The sequence below is a fragment of the Notolepis coatsorum genome, assembly GCF_963971535.1.
Source record: "Notolepis coatsorum genome assembly, chromosome: 19".
NCBI lineage: Eukaryota > Metazoa > Chordata > Actinopteri > Aulopiformes > Paralepididae > Notolepis > Notolepis coatsorum.
In genome coordinates this window covers 41,698,323-41,718,341 of record NC_140183.1, presented here as the reverse complement: position 1 = coordinate 41,718,341, position 20,019 = coordinate 41,698,323, and the positions used below count along the sequence as shown (strand labels likewise).

Here is a 20,019-nt window from a genome sequence, read left to right as displayed (position 1 = left end):
TCCATCTTTCACACCTTGGGGGGGGGGGGGGGGGGGATATTCCGGCGTGAATACGGGGGGAAAATCCATTCAAATATGTGAGAATTCACTGCCACTCCGGTTGCCGTCTATAGGGAGGGGATTCATCCGAGAGCAAAGCGCTCTTAATTCGTTCAGTATTGACTTCAGTATCGGGGTGCTTCTACATTGTCTCTGAGAAATCATGCGCAGATCAATATTTATGGTTCTGAAAAAAAAGCAGAATGGAGAAAAGTCTATTTAAAGTCAATCAATCATCTGTGCTCCAATTCTGTAGACGTGACATGAGAAACCAGGCCTGTTTAATTGTCCATCGGTCAACGTCCCTATCTCATCGTCTAGACTTCCTTTCTTCCTTAGACGCTATCTCGCACGGTTGACCTACAATGAAATGAGATGAATTCCTTCTTCTTCTTTTTTTTGGACCGTTTCCCTCCTAATGCAATCTGTCTTCCGACGGGCTCTGACATGACAGCCATCAGAGGGGGGGTCACTGACTAATTTGCTTTTTGTTCCAATTGTGCTCCAGAGGGGCGGGGCCCTCAAGCGAGGACGCTTTGCCCGGCTCATGCAGTTCATGAAACTCCGGCTGCCCTATCAGCTGTCGTCTTTAGACTGGGACCCGCAGCATCTGACCAATCAGCAGCAGTGTTACTGTTACTGTGCCGGACCTGGAGAGTGAGTGACAAAGTCGCCATTTCTGTAAATCAGGCACGATGACATTAGTCTCTTGGTGAAGTTTGGTGCAGAGACAACTTGGATAGTTTCACACTCACATGTATGAGGACAACAGGACCTCACAGGACAGTGCAAGACATTCAATAGATACAGTGGACAGTAGTCTATACATATCATTCAGTACTTGTTGGATTTCCATATATATATTTATCTATATCTGCAAACATTCCTGTTCATATTCCCGCATATATTCCTGTCTATATATATATAGGCTTATACACACTGTATACTATATATGAATATATCCCATACCTACTCTTATTAGTGTCCATAATAATACTGTACATACATCAGTATTATTAGCATATTACTCAGTAGCTTCATATATATATATATATATTCCATTAATCACTTGTTTACATTTAATCACACTGTATATTGCACTTTACTGTTAAATGCCAACCTCTTCGTTGTACTGTATTTGTGCTGTATGATGACAATACATTTGAATCTAATGTAATGTGTTAGCAGCATGGCATACAGTTTAAGTTTCAACATATACCCTTTGGACTTAGTCATGCACCAGAATGTCTCCTTGATATCATTGATATTTTGGAATATGCATGTTTTATGTAGAACTGCTGTACATACGTGTTTCATTCAGACAGATTCAGCTTGCACCTGTAGACTTCACTGCCATAAATGTACTTTACACAGCTAATTGCAGTCTTCCATCAGTCCTCTCCCAAGATTCATTTAATGATACACTTTTGCTACATATTTGAAAGAATCACACCCTCTCTGACAAAATATTATGTCATTATGAAATACTATTGAATTTGTTAACTATCTAAAGACCTTTGCTTGGATACTATTGAAGCTGTTAGCTATCTAAGTCATACCTAGCATACCTAGTCATACCTAGCAATAAGTCATTGCTACTGTAGGTAAGCTGCCCTTATATATCTCCAGACTTCTGTCCTTTTATACTTGCTTTTTTAATACCAGACGAGCAGCAAATGGGATGCTTTTAAATGTTCCTTTGATGCAGTCAGAGCTTGGTAAAGCTGCATTCTCCCACTATGCTGCCTTTTTATGAAATACGCTGCAAGTAAAACTTTGTCTAGAGGCACTTCCTACTGTAAATGCTTTTAAAGGTATGCTACGATTAGCCCTTCATGAAACATGTAACTGTTTTACCTGATGCTATTGTTGATGTGATTATGCTCCTTGCCACTGCACAAATGACCTTCTGTATTTATATTTGAATTGTATGTTTTTTGTTTAATGCCCTGTTTTATGTTGAAACTTGTTGTGTGCCGTGTTGGTCAGGACTCCCTGGAAGAAGAGATCTTGTATCTCAATGGGACATTCCTGGATAAATAAAGGATAAATAAAAAAAATAAAGACCTTTGCTTGGAAAATAGCTAAATCTTTGAGGATCTGATCATCTGTATCAGCCATTCAAGTGCTCTCTCTCTCTCTCTCTCTCTCTCTCTCTCTCTCTCTCTCTCTCTATCGCTTTTTCTCTCTATCGCACTCTCTTTTGCTCTCTCACATTCTCTCTCTCTCGTTTTCCTTTGTCTGCCTTTCTCTTGTTCTCTCTCTCTCTCTCTCTCTCTCTCTCTCTCTCTCTCTCTCTCTCTCTCTCTCTCTCTCTCTCTCTCTCTCTCTCTCTCTCTCTCTCCGGGTTCCTCATACGTCAACCACAGGTGGAACCTGAAGATGTTGCAGTGTGGGAGTTGTGGCCAGTGGTTCCATGAAGCCTGCACACAGTGCCTGACCAAACCACTGTTATATGGCGACCGGTAGGTCAGAGTGTGTTACTACTGCATGGTGACCAAACCACTGTTATATGGCGACCGGTAGGTCAGAGTGTGTTACTACTGCATGGTGACCAAACCACTGTTATATGGCGACCGTTAGGTCAGAGTGTGTTACTACTGCATGGTGACCAAACCACTGTTATATGGCGACCGGTAGGTCAGAGTGTGTTACTACTGCATGGTGACCAAACCACTGTTATATGGCGACCGGTAGGTCAGAGTGTCTTACATGGTGACTATTGCAAGCAATTTTATTAATTTATTCTTTAATAATCATAGAGCAGAGATGAAGCAAGATATGCTTATGCAAAACTGCCGATCGCAGCGCCTGTTTGATCGCCGGCGTCACATGCGTCTAATAAAATGTAGCCATCCGTTAAGTTTTAATTGTCGTTAACCATCTGTGTTAGCCGGCTGGCCTTTATGTCCATCTTGACACTGGCGGTATTACGGCTCGGTTGCTGCGCGCGTGGGGGGGGGGGGGATTAGATTTAGATTGACACTCAGGTGGTGGCGTTTGATGTTTCAAGTTTCTTTAATAGTTGTCATACAGAAGTACAGAATACTTTTGTACAAAATGCTTCTTACTGTTGCGCTCCAGAGACTGTGCATGACAAGATAAGTATGAAATAAAAACATAGTAAAAATTAGAAGAAAAAAAGAGGTCACAGTGTTCAGTTTAGACATATGTACAATGTTCGTAGACGTAGTTACCATACAATATACAATACTGTGCAGTGTACTAATATACAATACTATATAGTGCAAGGCATAAATGGACAAGGTGCAGTTTAGGTACAATTCACAGTAGGTGTACGAGTTGTAGTGCAAATCCTTTATCAATAAATATAAAGTGTAAGTGTGTTTGTGTGATCTAAAGTGTGGAGAGTGGGTGCTGCAGTGTGTTGTTTGTTTGAGTGAGTGTGTGTGTGCGTGTGGGTGTGTGTGCTGTGTGCATTTGATGGTTGTTGCATAGTGATTATTGTTCGTTTAGCGATTATTGTTCGTTTAGCAGCCTGATGGCCTGGGGATAGAAGCTCCTTCTGAGTCTTTCTGTGCTCGCCATAAGACTCCGGTATCGCTTGCCTGACGGCAGCAGTTCAAAGAGGCAGTTGTTCGGGTGGCTCGAGTCCTTAATAATTCTCTTAGCCTTCCCCTTGCACCGCTTGTTGTAAATGTTCTGGAGGGTGGGAAGCCCCCCTCTAATTGTGCGTTCGGCTGAACGTGTCACTCTTTGTAGTCTGCTACGGTCTTGTGCAGTGCTATTCCCAAACCAGGAGGTGATGTTGCCGGTCAGGATGCTCTCTATTGTACATGAGTAGAAGTTCCTAAGGATCTTCTGACTGACTTGGAACTTCCTTAGGCGCCTGAGGAAGTAGAGGCGTTGTCGTGCCTTCTTCACAACACTGTCAATGTGTGTGGTCCATGTCAAGTCCTCGGATATGTGGGCTCCGAGGTACTTGAAACTGTTCACTCTCTCAACTGGTGCCCCGTCGATGCTGAGGGGGCTGTAGTCCTTGACCCCCGTCCTCCTGAAGTCCACAATCATCTCTTTTGTTTTGCTGACGTTCAGGGAGAGGCAGTTCTCCTGACACCACTGTGACAGGTTCTCTACCTCTTCCAGGTAGGCCCTTTCGTCGTTGGCAGAGATCAGGCCCACCACTACTGTGTCATCAGCAAATTTGATGATGGTGTTGTTGTTCCGCTGTGCTACGCAGTCATGTGTGTACAGGGAGTAGAGGAGGGGGCTCAGAACACAGCCCTGGGGGGCCCCTATGTTGAGCGTGATGGATGAGGATGTACAACATCTACTGAGCAGGTGATGGAGGGAAGAGGAAGGGAGGTTGTATTCACAGTCGGAATAGCAAGCGGGTGCTGCCGTCACTGGGGCTCTAACACCACTTCCTCATCTCTCTCTTGACCTTCAGAGAACACCATGCATAGAATGAGACTTAATGCACACGCAATGTTATTATGATAGGAGCTCCTGGTTCAGGGTCACGCATTATGGTGGAATAGATATACCAACTCTGTGACTAAAACAATTTGTCGTCTGTGTGTGTGTGTGTGTGTCAGGTTTTATCAGTTCCAGTGCTCAGTATGTGCAAATGGACCAGAAACCATCCAGAGGCTGCCCATGAGCTGGTGAGGTTAAACAGTGCCAGTGTTGCAGCACACTTTGACCAAAATTACCAAACAATAATGGCAACTCACACACCTGTAATACACTAAAAGGATGTTTGTATTGTAATGACTTAGATTATTTTGAGCCATAATGCTGTATAAGTATATGGTTATGAAAATATATGAACCCATGATGCCTTGTATTGATAGAATTAGAACTATAATGGGGTTAAAGCCCCCAATCTGTTTATTTTTCTTTGACCATATCAAAGATCAAGAGTTTGATCTGTTATTACTAATTATGTAAGTGTCTCTGATTGGTTAGAAGGGGGAGCCACGCTGTGAAACTTTAGGCATGTAATATCTCTGCACTGCTGCTACACTGGTCAATGAAACTGTTTAAAATAATATTTTTTCAATTGTACTTATTGTAGCTTTAATATTGATTTCTTATATCCGTGTCCTTGAATTCTCTTTGGCTTTTATAAGTGTGTAGTATTTTATTGGGAGTGTTAATGTCTTTCTCTCCTCTTGTCTCCATTGTAAATACAGGGTGGATTTGGCCCATTTGGTTCTCTACCACCTCTCCCTCTGCTGCAAGAGGAAGTACTTTGATTTTGACCATGAAATCCTGTCATTTACCAATGAGAATTGGGACTCGCTGCTCCTGGGCGCGGTATTGATATTTCCCTCACTTAAGTGCCATGATGAAATTATGTGAAATGCTTTGAAAGTAATTTTTGCGACTTAAAGGGGAACCACCACTCAAATACAAATGGCCTCAGACAGTTAAATCCATATTGTGAACATGAGATACTCTCCCAAAGCCAGAAACCAGAGAGGTAAGACTCAAACACTGATTTTGTGGACCCACAGAATGTTTGTTTTCTTTTTAGCATCTTAACACTTTCCGTGCCAGCAGGAGGAGCCAAAAATAGAGCTTGAGTGCCAACGCTCTATTCAATGAGAGAGCGATCACATTTGCGAACGCATAAACTATATCTTAAATTATGGCTATGTGTCTAATACGCCCGTCGCTTATCAATGACTTGTTTGCAGTCAACATTGTCGAAACGGATTGTTTTTTAATCGGTTCATTTCCGTTTTATACCATTTTGAAAAACGCTCGTTTTTTTAAACTTAAAAAAAAAAATCTGCAGGAATCGCGCTTTACTGGAATACAAAAAACAACAAAAAATTTTCGGCCTATTTATGAATCGTTTTCAAATAAACGCTAGATTATCGATAGTATATGTGTACTTATGCACGCTATAGAAACGGGCTGAAAAATCGATTCTCTTATTTCCTGATGAGCACACACACACTCACAGCCACACACACACATATGGGACACGCTGATATATAGGTGAAAAGAGCTCTGATTATCCCAAGACTGCTAAAAAAGATTCCTTACCTCAGATCAGATGTTCTCCAAAAAGATTATTCCAATTCCTGATCGCCATTCCAAATATCAAGTGTTAAGCCAGACGAGACCGGTACCGGTCCCAAAATGACATCACGTCATAAATCAATCTCTCCAGACTGTTTGACAAAAGTATCGTTTTATTTTTCAAACGTATTCAAGTATAAACATCATAACCATGTCACAACAGCAGTTATAATGTATATTATTTACATTTACATTTAGTCATTTAGCTGACGCTTTTATCCAAAGCGACTTACAAGTTCTGTACGACGTCATCAGGAAGGGCACAACTCTGTCAGCTGAGTAACAATGTTCATAAAAGTGTTGAGTGCTACAGTGTAGGTTAGTTTATTAGGACAAGTGCATGACAGTAAGGTTAGTTAGGCTTAGATATCTTTTTTTATTTTTTTATTTTATTTCAGATAATGGTTGAAGAAGTGCGTCTTTAGTCAACGGCGAAAGATTGGACGGGTTTCGGCTGTTCTAACTGGGGTGGGTAGTTCATTCCACCATTGTGGGGCAAGGACTGAGAATAGTCGGCTTCTCCTTGATGACCCTCCCGCGTGTATCCTTTCGGCAACAAACGTTTCCTTCCGCGTTGCTCTGATTGGCCAGCGATCTACGCTCGTTTCGCCCCTACGCCGGTAGCGCGCGCATGCGCATTTTGTTTTTGCCCCCACACGCTCACACACGCAGGTTTTAATAATAATAATAATGCAGGTTTTGACGCCACGCCGGTAGATAATAATAATAATAATACTTAGAATAATAATACTTAGACAAACACACGCAATTAGCACAAGTGTAAATTATGCATTCGTCACTCAGTTTTAACATCGACGCACTTAGCTCAACTCGTTCGCCAGCTTGCTGTGGCGCCTATGGTCACAAGTTCGCATCACTCTTAGTTCATTTTGTTTTTGCCCCCACACGCTCACACACGCAGGTTTTAATAATAATAATAATGCAGGTTTTGACGCCACGCCGGTAGATAATAATAATAATAATACTTAGAATAATAATACTTAGACAAACACACGCAATTGGCACAAGTGTAAATTATGCATTCGTCACTCAGTTTTAACATCGACGCACTTAACTCAACTCGTTCGCCAGCTTGCTGTGGCGCCTATGGTCACAAGTTCGAATCAATCAAAAATCGAATGTTTTTACAGTTTGGCTCAGCACCAACAAACGGAGGATGTGCGTTATTTATTTTTTCCCACAAGTTCGAATCACTCTTAGTTCAATTTTTATTTTTTTTTACGTTTAATTAATTTATCATCTCTATATTAACATAACTAGCTATTCATATCAATCGAAATAACGTTCATCTCTCTATATTAACGTAACTAGCTATTCATATCAACTGAAATAACGTATTGTATTGTTTTCATCTCTCTATATTAACACTATAGGGACCAGCCACGAGTTAACTCGTGTTTCGATTCCACCCGTTGAGGACCAGAGCCACGAGTTAACTCGTAGCGAGTTGTTATTGTTTTATTCCATATTAATAACGCTATTACCGTCCGTGATCGACTTGCAGGACCTACCCACATATTTGATTTTCGAAACATGCAATACCGGCCAGATCCGCTTAGGGGCGCCATCGCTCCACTGCAGTATCATTGAGGGGGATTGAAAAAAAAAATCTTTTTACTGTCTGTGGGCGTTTCATATGAGCCTCGGTTCCAAACTGACACCCAGTTGATGGCTGAAACTGGGTCTGTCCGTGAGAATGTTGTGCTGTCAAGCGGCTCCCACGCCACACATTCTGCGTCTGTGTTTGGTTGAGCCTGGTGTTACGTCTGTCAACTACAAAGGTTGTCAGCAGGGGGGCTCGATACCTCTTGAGGCAAACAGTGCGGGTTCCCCCGACCTTCGCCAGGCCGGGTATCACGTTAGTGCCTCCCACTCCCGGAAGACCGGCAGTGGTCTGGCAGGCGTGCGTGATTTGGGTGGTAGTAATATCACTGCAGGACTACGGTGTGTAGGAACCCACCCTATCAGGCAGTGTGGGGGCCTCACACCTTTCATGTCCAGCTGTAGAACAATTCCTCAGCTGTCCATGCTGGAGGTGTGTTCAGTGGGGGAGCTTTTGTCACCTAGTATGATGTCAGCTTCTCCCATATCAAACCGGCCATTTCTGTCGGGGTCCCACCTTGGGTGCGATTGCCTCGTGGGTAGTGTCAGGGTCCGAAGTCCCGACTCCACGGAACGCTCTGCTCGCGCGGTTAGCGGGTCCAGGGTTGGCTACGCACAGCGGGTGGGACCGGGCCGCCTGTCTACGGTTTCTGGCGGACCAGCGCCAAGTGGCGGCGGGTGCGCTTGGGATTATCATCACATATGGCTACAGCAGTGCCATATGTCGAGGTGGATGGAGAGAACGCTGAGGCGGGGACTTGTGTTTACACAACCCCTACCCGTTTTCAGGTTTGGTACAGACCCTATTGTCAGGGTCACCAGCAGTGACAGCTCTGGCCAACGAGATCTAATCTCTGTGGGCGAAGCAAGCCATCGTTGTGGTCCCAAAGGAGGACGCGATGCGTGGCGTTTCCTCCCGGTATTCTCTGGTGCCCGAGAAATCGGGAGGGGGGGTGTCAGACCCATGCTGGACCTGTCCCATGGAAGGTTCAGCATTTTGGATTGTCTCCCACCTGTTGAACGCTGTCAGGTGGGGGCCTGGTTCTCCTCCATAGACCTGTAGGATGTGTATTCGCATCCCCGATCTTCCATCCTAGGGCTTACCTATGCTTCCTTTGCAGGGTTTAGCGTATGAGTACCAGAGGCTGCCGTTCGGCTATTCTCTGGCTCCCCGCATCTTCACCAAGTGCGTGGAGACCGCACTGGGGCCTCTGCATCGTCAGGGGTTACGAAGTGTATTCTGCCCTGGACGACGTTCTGGTCCTTGGCGGTCAAGGTAGATCGTCAGGTCTCATACCTGGCAGGTGGTGGAATTCCTCACCAGCCTGGGTTTTGCTGTAGACTGGAAGTAGAGTTATTTTCTTCTCAGTCAACGGGTGGAGTACTTAGGCTTATTCTAAGCTCAAGGTCTATATGGGCATCCCTCTCGGAGCGGCGGCGAGTGGGTGTTCTTGGCACGCTCGGGAGGTTCCGTCCTAGGATGGTTACGGCGCTGTCCGTGATGCGCCTGCTCGGTATGATGGCATCTGCTCATTCCGTGGTCCCTCTTGGCCTCCTCTTCACCTCATGAGGAGGATACAGAGGTGGTTTTCCAGTATGGAAATAAACCCGGTGAGAGGCAAGTGGCAAGTGAGAGGCAAGTGGAAGGTTCCCATGTCAGTACTGGGGGACCTCGCCCTCTGGGGAGGGCCTGGGGCCCTCACCAGCGGGGTCCCCATGGGCAGCAGGCTGTCACATGTCACGGTCTTCACCGACGCCTCCCTCACTGGGGGGGGACGCGTCGGGCCAACGCAGTAGGGGGCAGCTGGCAAGACCATGCTGCCCGGTCTGCGCTACATTCAATGTGTTGGAATTGAAGGCAGTCCTTCTGGTCCTCAAACGGTGTTTTGATCAGGACGGACAATACGACGTCAGCGTCGTATATCAACAGACAGGGAGGAGTACGCTCCCCCCGTCTGCACCGGGCGGCGGTCGGCTGGCTATGGGTGTTTCTCCATCTGCGCAGCCTGAGGGCTCTCCACATCCCCGGCAGGGTGAATGTGGGTGCAGGTGTGATGTTGCGGGGCGGTCCTCACCCTGACGAGTGGGGATTACGTCCGGACATAGTCGGGCAGGTCTGGGACCGATTCCGTGGTCGTCCGGGATTCTGTACGCTTCCCCCCCCCCCCCCCTTACACCTGATAGCTCAGCTGTTGGGGCGGGTACGTTGGGAGCACGGGACTTGGTCCTGGTCGTGCCGGGCCGGGGCTCAGCTGTTTGGTCCCCGGCCCTGATTCAGCTCTGTGTGGCCCCGCCGTGGCCTGTTCCGTGGTCACCGCGGGCCCTCTCTCAGGCACGCGGAACTCTGTTCTGCCTTCCTGTTCTGGGGCAGCCTCTAGGCTTGGCTGCTGTCAGTGTGAATTGGTGGGGATGCGTCTTGGCTATTCTGTGGTTAACGCTATCCGGCACGCGCGCGCTCCGTCCTCTACCACGGCTTACGCGGGTAGGTGGCGTATTTTCCTAGAGTGGGGGGCTTGGACCCGGTGTCCTGCCCTCTGGACGCTGTCCTTTCCTTCCTTCAGTCTATTTTGGGTAGACTGTCGGCTTCGACGATGAGGGTATATGCCACGGCTATATCCTCTTGTCATGTGGGGTTTGAGGGCGTTACGTTGTTCAGCCACCCTCTTGTGAAGCGTTTCCTGCTTGGCGCTCGGCGTCTTAAGCCGGTGGAACATTCTCTGTCTCTGAGTTGGGACCTCCAACTGGTCCTCGGCCGGTTGTCTGAGGCCCCGTTTGAGCCTCTTGAGCAGGCGTCTTTGGAACAGCTGTCTTCAAGACTGCATTCCTGCCGGCCATCACCTCCGCTAAGCGTGTGGGTGAGCTGTGTGCTCTCTCGGTGCGGCCTGAGTGCTTGTCTATTCAATAGCGGTGCGACTCTGAGGCCTAATCCAGTCTTCGTGCCAAGAAATATCCGGAGCTCTTTTTGCTCCAGGGATGTTGTGGTTCAGGCGTTTCATCTGCCTCCTCACGCTGGTGAGTTAGAGGCGAGCCTTTACCTGTCGTGTCCCGTCTGGGCTTTGGGGGTTTACCTCAGTCGGACTCAGGACTTCAGGGCTACCGATCAGCTCTTTGTTTGTTACGGTGGCTCTCGCGCTGATAAGGCACTGTCCAAACAGCGCCTGTCACATTGGTTGTGCGAGGGCATTGCTCTTTGCTACACGTTGGCTGGACTGGCCCCCCCTGGGGGTGTCAGGGCGCACTCCACTCGGTGGAGGACATCTGTGCTGCGGCCTCTTGGTCCTCCCCGGGTCCCTTCGTTAGGTTTTACCTCATGGACATGACTGGGGGTTCTGTCTCCCAGGCGGTTCTGAGGTCTGGGGCCTCCCCTGCATCCCGCCCTTCGGTGGGTTAGCAGGGGTGTGTGGGTGTGTGCCACGGGGTGATGTGTCACACATGGTCCCGCCTGTGCTGTGCGTTTTTAGGGGTCTCTAGTTCCCTCTTTTTTCGCACTTTGGTGGAGTTGACTGCCGCCCCCTCTTCACTAGGAAGGGCGGGTGGACGGGACTCCCCTCCCCCCTGGTGGTAGGGCTTGCGGGTCGTCAGGGGGTACATTTGTCGGGCCACACGTCTGCTCTGCCCCATATCTCGGTATGGCAAAGAGCGAGACGCGATTGGCCAGTACGCTATATAACGAAAGGTTATGACTATAACCTAGTTATATGAGTACTGGCTGAGCGTCTCGCTCTTAGCGCGCCTCTGAGGTCCCTTGGTTGGGTTTTCTATGATGGAAACTTTTTCCAGAGGAAGGGCGAGTATGACCATGTCCGGTGTCTTATAGGGGACACTGGGGCGGGGCCTGGTCAAGTGCATGGGTGCATTGTTTTCATTAATGAAGTACAGTAGGTACTGGAGATGCGGTATATCTCGGTATGGCGAAGAGCGAGACGCTCAGCCAGTACTCATATAACTAGGTTATAGTCATAACCTTTCGTTTTTCAGCATGGTGTTATTCACTGTCAAATATGCAAAGAAAAATCATAATTCAGATTCTCCTTTGTTTCATCACAATTTAAGCAAGCCTAGTAATAGAAACAATATTTCTGACACTGGGAATACATTCACTGAGGTCCATAGATGTACCTAGATACCAAGAATATGCAAATGGACCTTGTAGAAGTGGAGCAATATTCCATTTACTTAGGTATGTATTTTAGCCAGATTTTCAGAAAATAGGGCTCCAGGCTTAAGAGGCTAAAGTGTTCTCTGTTCTGAAACAGAAAATGTACCTATGGATGTTCCCCAGGATGTCTCAGTGTCATCTAATATACAATCGTTCCCAATTCATTGTCTATAGACCTGCTTCTGCTTCTGCTACTTGATGACCTCACAAGTTTGCACTCTAGTTGTTGGATTTGGGAGAGAGTTGCTCATTTTCACAAATATTTTTGTACTGTCATGGAGGAATGACATGTATGAATTCTGAAATCCTATTAGCTACTCATCACGGCATGTAAATATTAAGCTATTCTTAAAAAGCTAATTCCAATGTTTTTACATCCTGACATGTGTCATTAATCCAGTGTTTCTCAAAGGGGGGGGGGGGGGGCGCAGAGGCATGACAGGGGGGGCCTTGAGATTTAAAAAAATAAATAAATAAAAAAAAATTTATTACAGAAAATTATCACTAAAGTGCTATCTGTTGCCATATTTGGATAAGTTTGACCATTTCTCAAAATTTGAAAATCATTATTTAATAAAACACAGAAAAGGATAACCAAGTCTGGATAAAAAAAAACTTTACAGACAACATTGAGACAAAGCTTCCTGACACATCTCCATCCAAATTCTTGGAAGAACTCATTGAAATCTCATCTGATACCACCTGGAGAGCTAGTTTCAGAGTGTGGTGCTGAGTACCAAGTATCTCATGATGCAGCAGTTAAGGTGTTGATACCATTCAGCACCACATATTTCTGTGAACCTGGCTTTTCATCCATGACAGCTCTGAAAACAAAATATAGGGCCAAGTTGAGCCTTGAGGATGACATGCGTGTTGCCTTGTCAAATAAAGACTGTTTGCTTATTTCCTATGTTTGCTTTGTAAATTCCCAGTCACTGAGTGAAGATCTGCTGTTTTGCAAATATGTCAAAAACAGAGCGACAGCTGATGAGCTTTTCAAAATTATTGACAGTTACCTGACAGAACATGGACTGAAATGGGAGAACTGTGTGGGCTTTTGCTCTGACGGTGCGCAGGCCATGGCAGGGAAAAGGAGGGGGCTACAGGCGCTCATCAAGGGGGTCTCGCCAAATGCGCAATGGACGCACTGTAAATTCACAGAGAGGCGCCAGCGTCAAGACAGCTTAGCCCTGAGCTGAATGAGGTTTTGACAGAAGTTATAAACGTGGTAAATTTCATCAAAACCCGACCCCTGAAAGCGCGCCTGTTCTCTGCGCTGTGTGAGAAGATGGGAGCTGACCATTCTGCAGTGCTGTTTCACAGTGAGGCAAGGTGGCTCTCGCGAGGGAAGGTGTTGTCAATTTGAAAGGTCACGATATTGGTGTTATTTCAATAAATTTAAACATGGCCCATTTCATGACTATTTTGTTGGGGCGAGGGGGGGGGGGGGGGGGGGGCCAAAATATTTTGGTCCGCCAAAGGGGGGCCTGACAGAAAAAGTTTGAGAAGCACTGCATTAATCAATCAATCACAGAGCACTATCATTTGATAATAACCATAACACGTTAATTGTCCATGTTAAAAATGTCACGCCAGTGAAACGTAAGAAATGCATTGCATTAAAGATTTTGTCTCTCCCAACGGCCACCTACGGTGTAACTAAAACGTAGATAATTATTCCTCGCTGTCCCCCCCCCCCCCCAGCTCTCCGACACACAGAGGCAAGACCGCTGTCACAATCTGCTCAACGCTCTGAACTCCCACAAAGACAGGTGAGACGTCGCGGTTGATGAGAAGAAGCAACACAGGGACATACAGTACATGAGCGGCTTGATGAGTAGTCTGCTGCTGGGATAATGTTCACGTGCAGGTGAACCTGTCACCTTGTAAAGGGACTTATTGTCGCCAAGTCGCCACCGCAAATTATTCTCCCTGGGATTTTACGCGCTTCTTTGATAATTAGTGTCCTTGGCAACCTTTCACACAAAAAGTCTGAAAAAAAGAAAAGAAAAATAATTAGTCAACACACACAGTCCACTGAAGTAATCATCTACACATGGCGGCTTGCCCCAGACATTTGACGTGAGCTTCCCATGTCTTAAATATACATTTGGAGAGAAATGTTTTGCCTGAAGGTCTTTACCCAATATTTCAAAGGCAGAAATAGACAGTATTATCAGAAGTCTGCATACAGCTTATTATTCACTGCTGCACTACCAAACGGTTAACCCTTTCACTGCGACAATACACAGAAGGTTAACCCTTTCACTGCCAGACAACAGCAGGTTAACCCTTTCACTGCCACACCGTCGGTAGTGTGATAGTAAAGGGTTAACCTTCTGTAGTGTGGCAGTGAAAGGGTTAAATAATGACTTATACTTATCTGCCAGAAGTCTAGGAGGAGTTTATATCAAAAGTTTAAAAGGGTGGATGTCAAATGTTAGAATTCTTCAGCTACTCAGTTGCATAAAATCACTCATTTGAAAGTGTTGTTGAATATAGAAATAGTTTCTGTCATACTAAGTCCTTTATAAGTATCAATACAACACATACACACACCAATTCATCAATCAATTAATTAAGTACAATAACAATGTAATCACAACTTTCTTAAGACTCGTCACCACCTGTCCCCACTGATCGCCCCTTGTGATGTCCTCGCAGGTTCGTCTCCGGGAAAGAGATCAAGAAGAAGAAGTGTCTCTTCGGGCTGCAGGTCCGAGCTCCGCCTCCGCTCACGTCTGATTCGTCGCCGCTCATCACCGACCCGCCCGTTAACATCACGCACCGCAGAAGGTCAGAGTAAGGACAAAGTCTCTTTTTAACTCCTTATCTTGGCGTTTGTGTGTGTGTGTGTGTGCGCGCGTTATTACTAAGTTATTAGTATGAATTTGTGATTCATGTCCTGTTTGGATTATGAGTTTGAGTCTCACTGTGGTTTAAACCTCTCTGTAGGCTTATACTGCACTGCTGCCTACTCACTGAAGTGTGTGTGTGTGTGTGTGTGTGTGTGTGTGTGTGTGTGTGTGTGTGTGTGTGTGTGTGTGTGTGTGTGTGTGTGTGTATTTATTGGTGTTACTGTGTGTGTATTTATTGGTGTGTGTGTGTGTGTGTGTGTGTGTGTGTGTGTGTGTGTGTGTGTGTGTGTGTGTGTGTGTGTGTGTGTGTGTGTGTGATTGCACATGCCTGTATGTCTTCTCTGTGTTTATTTGTGTTTTGTTTGGTCATGCACGCTTTGTATCTGGTTATGTGTGTGTGTGTGCTTCTATGTTTGTTTGTGTCTATTTATTGGTGTTACTGTGTGTGTATTTATTGGTGTCTTTATGTGTGTGTGTGTGTGTGTGTGTGTGTGTGTGTGTGTGTGTGTGTGTTTGTACACACCTCAGCCCACTGTCACTGCCTTGCCAGAGGAGAGTGGGGGTGCCGGAATCCCGTAAATCAAAGCGGCGCGTCATGGAGACACAGGTTAGTGGTTCTGTCTCCAGGGGGGAGACAGGGGGGGCACCGAATCACCCCCTCTTTTATTTAATTAATTTTTCTACACATCCAGGCAAACAGCTCGCCGCTGTTCAAATGACCTGTCAGTCAGATACTGTGACGAAGGTTCATCTTGTGGCCCCCAGACTGTCCATCTGTCTGTCCGCCTGTATATCTGTGTATCCGTCAAAGCCACGGTGCCTCCCCAATGCGGACTTTTCCCCCACTGTCTATGGTCACACTGCCTGCTTAGTGCCTTGCAGTCTGTTGCCACCGCAAAGGTAAAAGTATATGTTTTTTATATATATATAATATATAATATAACACGTTTGTTTTTTTCTACTACACACACACACCTTGAATGCGGTACACGGAACACGCTGATCTATTCTTTATTATAATATCACACAGTTCAAAGCGTCGCCTCCCGGTTCTCTGTGTGTCAAACCCTACAATTCCAAGGGGCTCACGTCGAATCCGTCACGTGTCACCTGTTACTATTTCTGCACCGTATTCTCCTCTTAACTATGAATATGCATTGTGCCGTTCTCCTCCCACGCCCGGCATGCACAGCCACATGCACAATAATCCACAGACAATATGCATGAACCCTTTCACTACCACAGTACCAAAGGGTTAACCCCTTCACAACCACACTACAGAAGGTTAACCACGACAAATGGTTAACCCTTTCACAACCACACTACAGAAGGTTAACCCTTTCACTACCACACTACAGAAGGGTTAAAGGAGCGCTCCTCTCTGGTTCCACTTCATTCCACTTCGCCTCATTGTACCCCCCCCCCCCTCGACTGACGCCAATCTCTGGCCATCTCGCGGTGCGGCCGGCAGCTTTGGTTATGACCGGGAGGGATTGAGATGGGGAAAGGTATGCTGATATGTGTAGCCTGGGAGCCGTTCCAAGTGCACTTGCAGTCGATTACAGTTTGGCCAGGTGGCGCTGGCACTTTGACAGTGCAGCATTGACGGAACACGTCCATTTAAAGGCACAGGGACCTAATGGAAGCCACAGAGCAATCCCTAGCTGTGATTGTTGGGGAGACGGATGGGTTAGCATGATGATGATAACCTCATGTCACAGTCCAGCGATGAAGAATGTTAAAACTGTAAGACGACAGGGCGGCCGGGTAGTGCAGCGGACTAAGCATCTGCCTACCACCACAGAGACAGTGGGATCGAATCCGGCTGTGGTGCCTCCGGCTTGGCCGACCGTCCATACTAACACAATTGGCGGTGTTAGCGGGTGGGAAACCCGGCGAGGGTGGGTCCTGGTCGTTGTAAACAGCGACTCCTACAGTTCGGTCGGGGTGCCTGCACAGCAAGGGAAGGATCTGAGAGAGGTAGTGTGACCTTCCACACGTTACACTCTCCCAGTGAGAGTCCGCGCTGCCAGGTGAAAAGAAGCGGTGGGCTGGGTACACATGTGTCGGAGGAAGCATGTGATAGTCTCCGCCCTCCCAGACCGACGGTAGGGGGTAGACTGCGCAACGACCAGGAAGGGGATTGGGAATTGGCATAAGGACTAACATTGGGAGGGGAGAAAAACGGAAAAAGAAGGGGGAAAAAGATAATAAAAAAAACGGTAAGACGACATGTCCTGCTTGATGATGACATTATCCAGTAATAGATGTCTGCTTTGATGTTTTCTCTTGTTACAGTTAGTGAGTCTGTGCGTCAGTCGTGGGGGGGGAGGGGGGTACCACAGTTAGCAGCCAACTCCATAATGTGTGTCACGGAGGTGATACATTTAAGCAGGACATCCTGCCGCTATGCCTGATGAGCCGTGCGGCGTTAGTCACATCCATCATGTTGGAGTGTCACATCGGCCCTGCCGCAGTGTGTTGATAATGTACACTAAACACAGCGGTGCACACAGTGTACAAGAAGACGCAAAACAAAAATATCTAAAAATACAATGTTTTTTTGGGATTATTATTTAAACGTATGGTCATTTGTTGTGATGTTTTGTGCTGTGTTGGTCTGTGTTGTCTGTGTGCATTATTTTAAAACAATTATTATAATAAGCTAAATACATAGTTTGATGACATTGGTTATTCTGCTACATTCAAATGGCATATGAAAACATATGAAGGAAACTAGATGTATTCTGCGTGCAGAATTTAACATCCGTTTTGCACGACTGAGCATCAATGTTTTGACTGGCCGTTGTGATGCTATATTGGCACGGGGATGCAGGCTGATCAGTGTGTGTCTCCTGTGCCCAGCCTTGTCCACCTCCAGTCCCCGCCAACCCCATCGAGCTGCTGCCATGTTGCCATGGCTACGTGGGAGGCGCCAACCTTTACAACTCCAGGAAGTCAGAGGAGGAGCTTAACTTGGGGTGAGGAGGAGGGCTATGTGTTGATAAAAGGGCCTTGTCCATTCAAAACAGAAACCACACCAACACACGCCTTATTGAAAGTGATTTTCTGTTCAAAGTAATCCTACTTTATACTGTGTGTTATTTTGAAATGTTTAATTAGGTATGTTAGATATTTTCCTGTAAATGTGTATATTGATTCATTTATAATTGTATTTCTGTGTCATGCACACAAAGTGCCCAACCCCCATGGGTTTACAAGACACCAAGAATACTGTTGCAGTGTTCCATTATTACAACACATTTAATTTTATTACTTAAATGTAGATTACATGAATACAGATTACAGCGTGATTACTGCCAATCTCTAGGGCTAGTGGTAATGTACGAATCTGTGCACATAGGGATATTTGTCTTTTGTTTAAATTATACTTCACATAAGGTTCTGCACTGTAACTATTCTTTATGAGACAGTATGTTTGTAATTTTTGTTTATACTATATCAACATGGGAAACATTTTATACATGGGAAACATTTGACCCCTAATCTCCTGTCACATACTGTAATACTGTATTATCCGGTATTCATTTGTTTGTATCTTGTGTCCCCAGGTCCCCTCCTAAGAGGATGTTTGCTCTGTACCATCCCACGTATAATGGCAACTCAGTGCTCTCCAGGACCCTGCATCACTACAATAGGTTTCTATCACCTACAGCCGTAATGAATACTACATCATTCATGAATACTGATGCATTGTTTTGGCTTCATTTAGCAGTACTTACTGTAGCTGTAGTTATAAATACTACATTTCATCAGAAAAATACTTTCCTTGTTAAATGTTTTAAGTTCCCCCATGCAAGATTGTTTGTACATTGCTTAACAAAATAAGACCCAATATTAATTTCTTCTCTCTCTCTCTCTCTCTCTCTCTCTCTCTCTCTCTCTCTCTCTCTCTCTCTCTCTCTCTCTCTCTCTCTCTCTCTGACAGCGTGGAGGATACCTGCAGAGTACCGCCGCCCTGCCTGCCCTACTCCCTCAATTCCGACACCAACCACCACCACCATCACCACCACCACCACCACCTCCACCAGCACCATCACAACCACCAACACCACCACCATCAGCAGCAGCAACACCACCAGCACCAACACCAGACTGGCCAGAAGCAGCTGGAGCCCTGCCCGTCCCCCCTCCTACGTGACCTGGCTCCGTACCAGGCCAGCATGGGTGGAGGCGGGGGTGGAGGGGGCGGAGGAGGAGGAGGAGGTGCGGGTGTTGGTGGTGGTGGGGGAGGAGGAGGAGGAGGAGGAGGCGGTGGTGGTGGCGGGGGGATGGGAGTCGGGGGGGACGGGACAGCGGCCAGAGGCTGGGGCAGGGGGGAGGCGGTGAGGATCTTGGCGAGACGTGTCACACCAGACGGCAAGGTGCAGTACCTCATAGAGTGGGGGAATGTAAATGTGTACTGAGAGATAGAGAAAGAGAAAGATGGAGAGAAAGAGAGAGAGAGAGAGAGAGAGATAATGACTGTTTTTTCAGTTGCCTCTGTAATAGTTACAAAAAAGTAAATGATGGTACTTGAAGTACAGTACAGGCGAAAAGAAAAGAAAAGAAAAGAAAAAGAAAACACGTTACAAATCCAGGTTGCTGTCATGACATCACCTCCATTTCGACATCATTTTTAATCTCACCACTTGTTACCGTTGTCTCCTTCTTTGCTAGAGTTTCTCCTATATTTGTACTGTATACCTTTGGAATATGCCTTCGCATTTCTCACGTCTTACAGTGATGAGGAAAAAGTATGTGAAGTCCCTGCTGCCATAACGTTGAATAAACAAGTACAACATGGTCTTACAGGAAACAAGTACAACATGCTCTTACAGGAAACAAGTACAACATGGTCTTACAGGAAACAAGTACAACATGGTCTTACAGGAAACAAGTACAACATGCTCTTACAAGAACACCCCGTGTAGATAAACCACGATGTAACATGACCACTAATACAATAGGTGGCTACTGTTATTTCAACCATCAACACTTGTACCCTTGCAGAGAAAAGGAATTGACCCATCTCAAGCCCTGCCCTCTTTTCTTGATCCTCCAATCACAACTGTTGCTTCCATCCTTGGACAAGGGAAGCAACAGTTGTGATTGTGATTGGAGGATGAAGAAAAGAGGGCCAGGGTTTGAGATGGGTCAATTGAACCTCACAGACGATGAAATCTTATTTGAACCAAATTTTCCAAAGTAAAAAGGTTTTAGAAAATTATTTTATGACTACAGATATTTTACATATATATTTATTTACATATTATGTATATT

The 20,019-nt window shown here is 46.0% G+C and overlaps 1 protein-coding gene across 2 annotated transcripts in view; it reads left to right on the top strand.

Annotated features, from left to right (window-relative positions):
• The window catches only part of phf1 (PHD finger protein 1), a 29,635-nt gene extending 10,217 nt beyond the window's left edge, over window positions 1-19,418 (top strand). Inside the window, exons 6-15 of one of the 2 annotated variants that reach the window (XM_084336325.1) lie at window positions 548-696; window positions 2,409-2,504; window positions 4,599-4,667; window positions 5,199-5,322; window positions 13,583-13,650; window positions 14,543-14,674; window positions 15,265-15,343; window positions 17,602-17,717; window positions 18,309-18,395; window positions 18,686-19,418. In XM_084336325.1, coding sequence (XP_084192451.1) covers window positions 548-696; window positions 2,409-2,504; window positions 4,599-4,667; window positions 5,199-5,322; window positions 13,583-13,650; window positions 14,543-14,674; window positions 15,265-15,343; window positions 17,602-17,717; window positions 18,309-18,395; window positions 18,686-19,163 — 1,398 coding nt within the window. In that variant the 3' untranslated portion in view covers window positions 19,164-19,418. Of the gene's footprint in view, window positions 1-547; window positions 697-2,408; window positions 2,505-4,598; window positions 4,668-5,198; window positions 5,323-13,582; window positions 13,651-14,542; window positions 14,681-15,264; window positions 15,344-17,601; window positions 17,718-18,308; window positions 18,415-18,685 lie in introns of both variants that reach the window. The other variant, XM_084336326.1, reaches the window with a different exon arrangement.
• The last annotated feature ends 601 nt before the right edge of the window (window positions 19,419-20,019 follow it).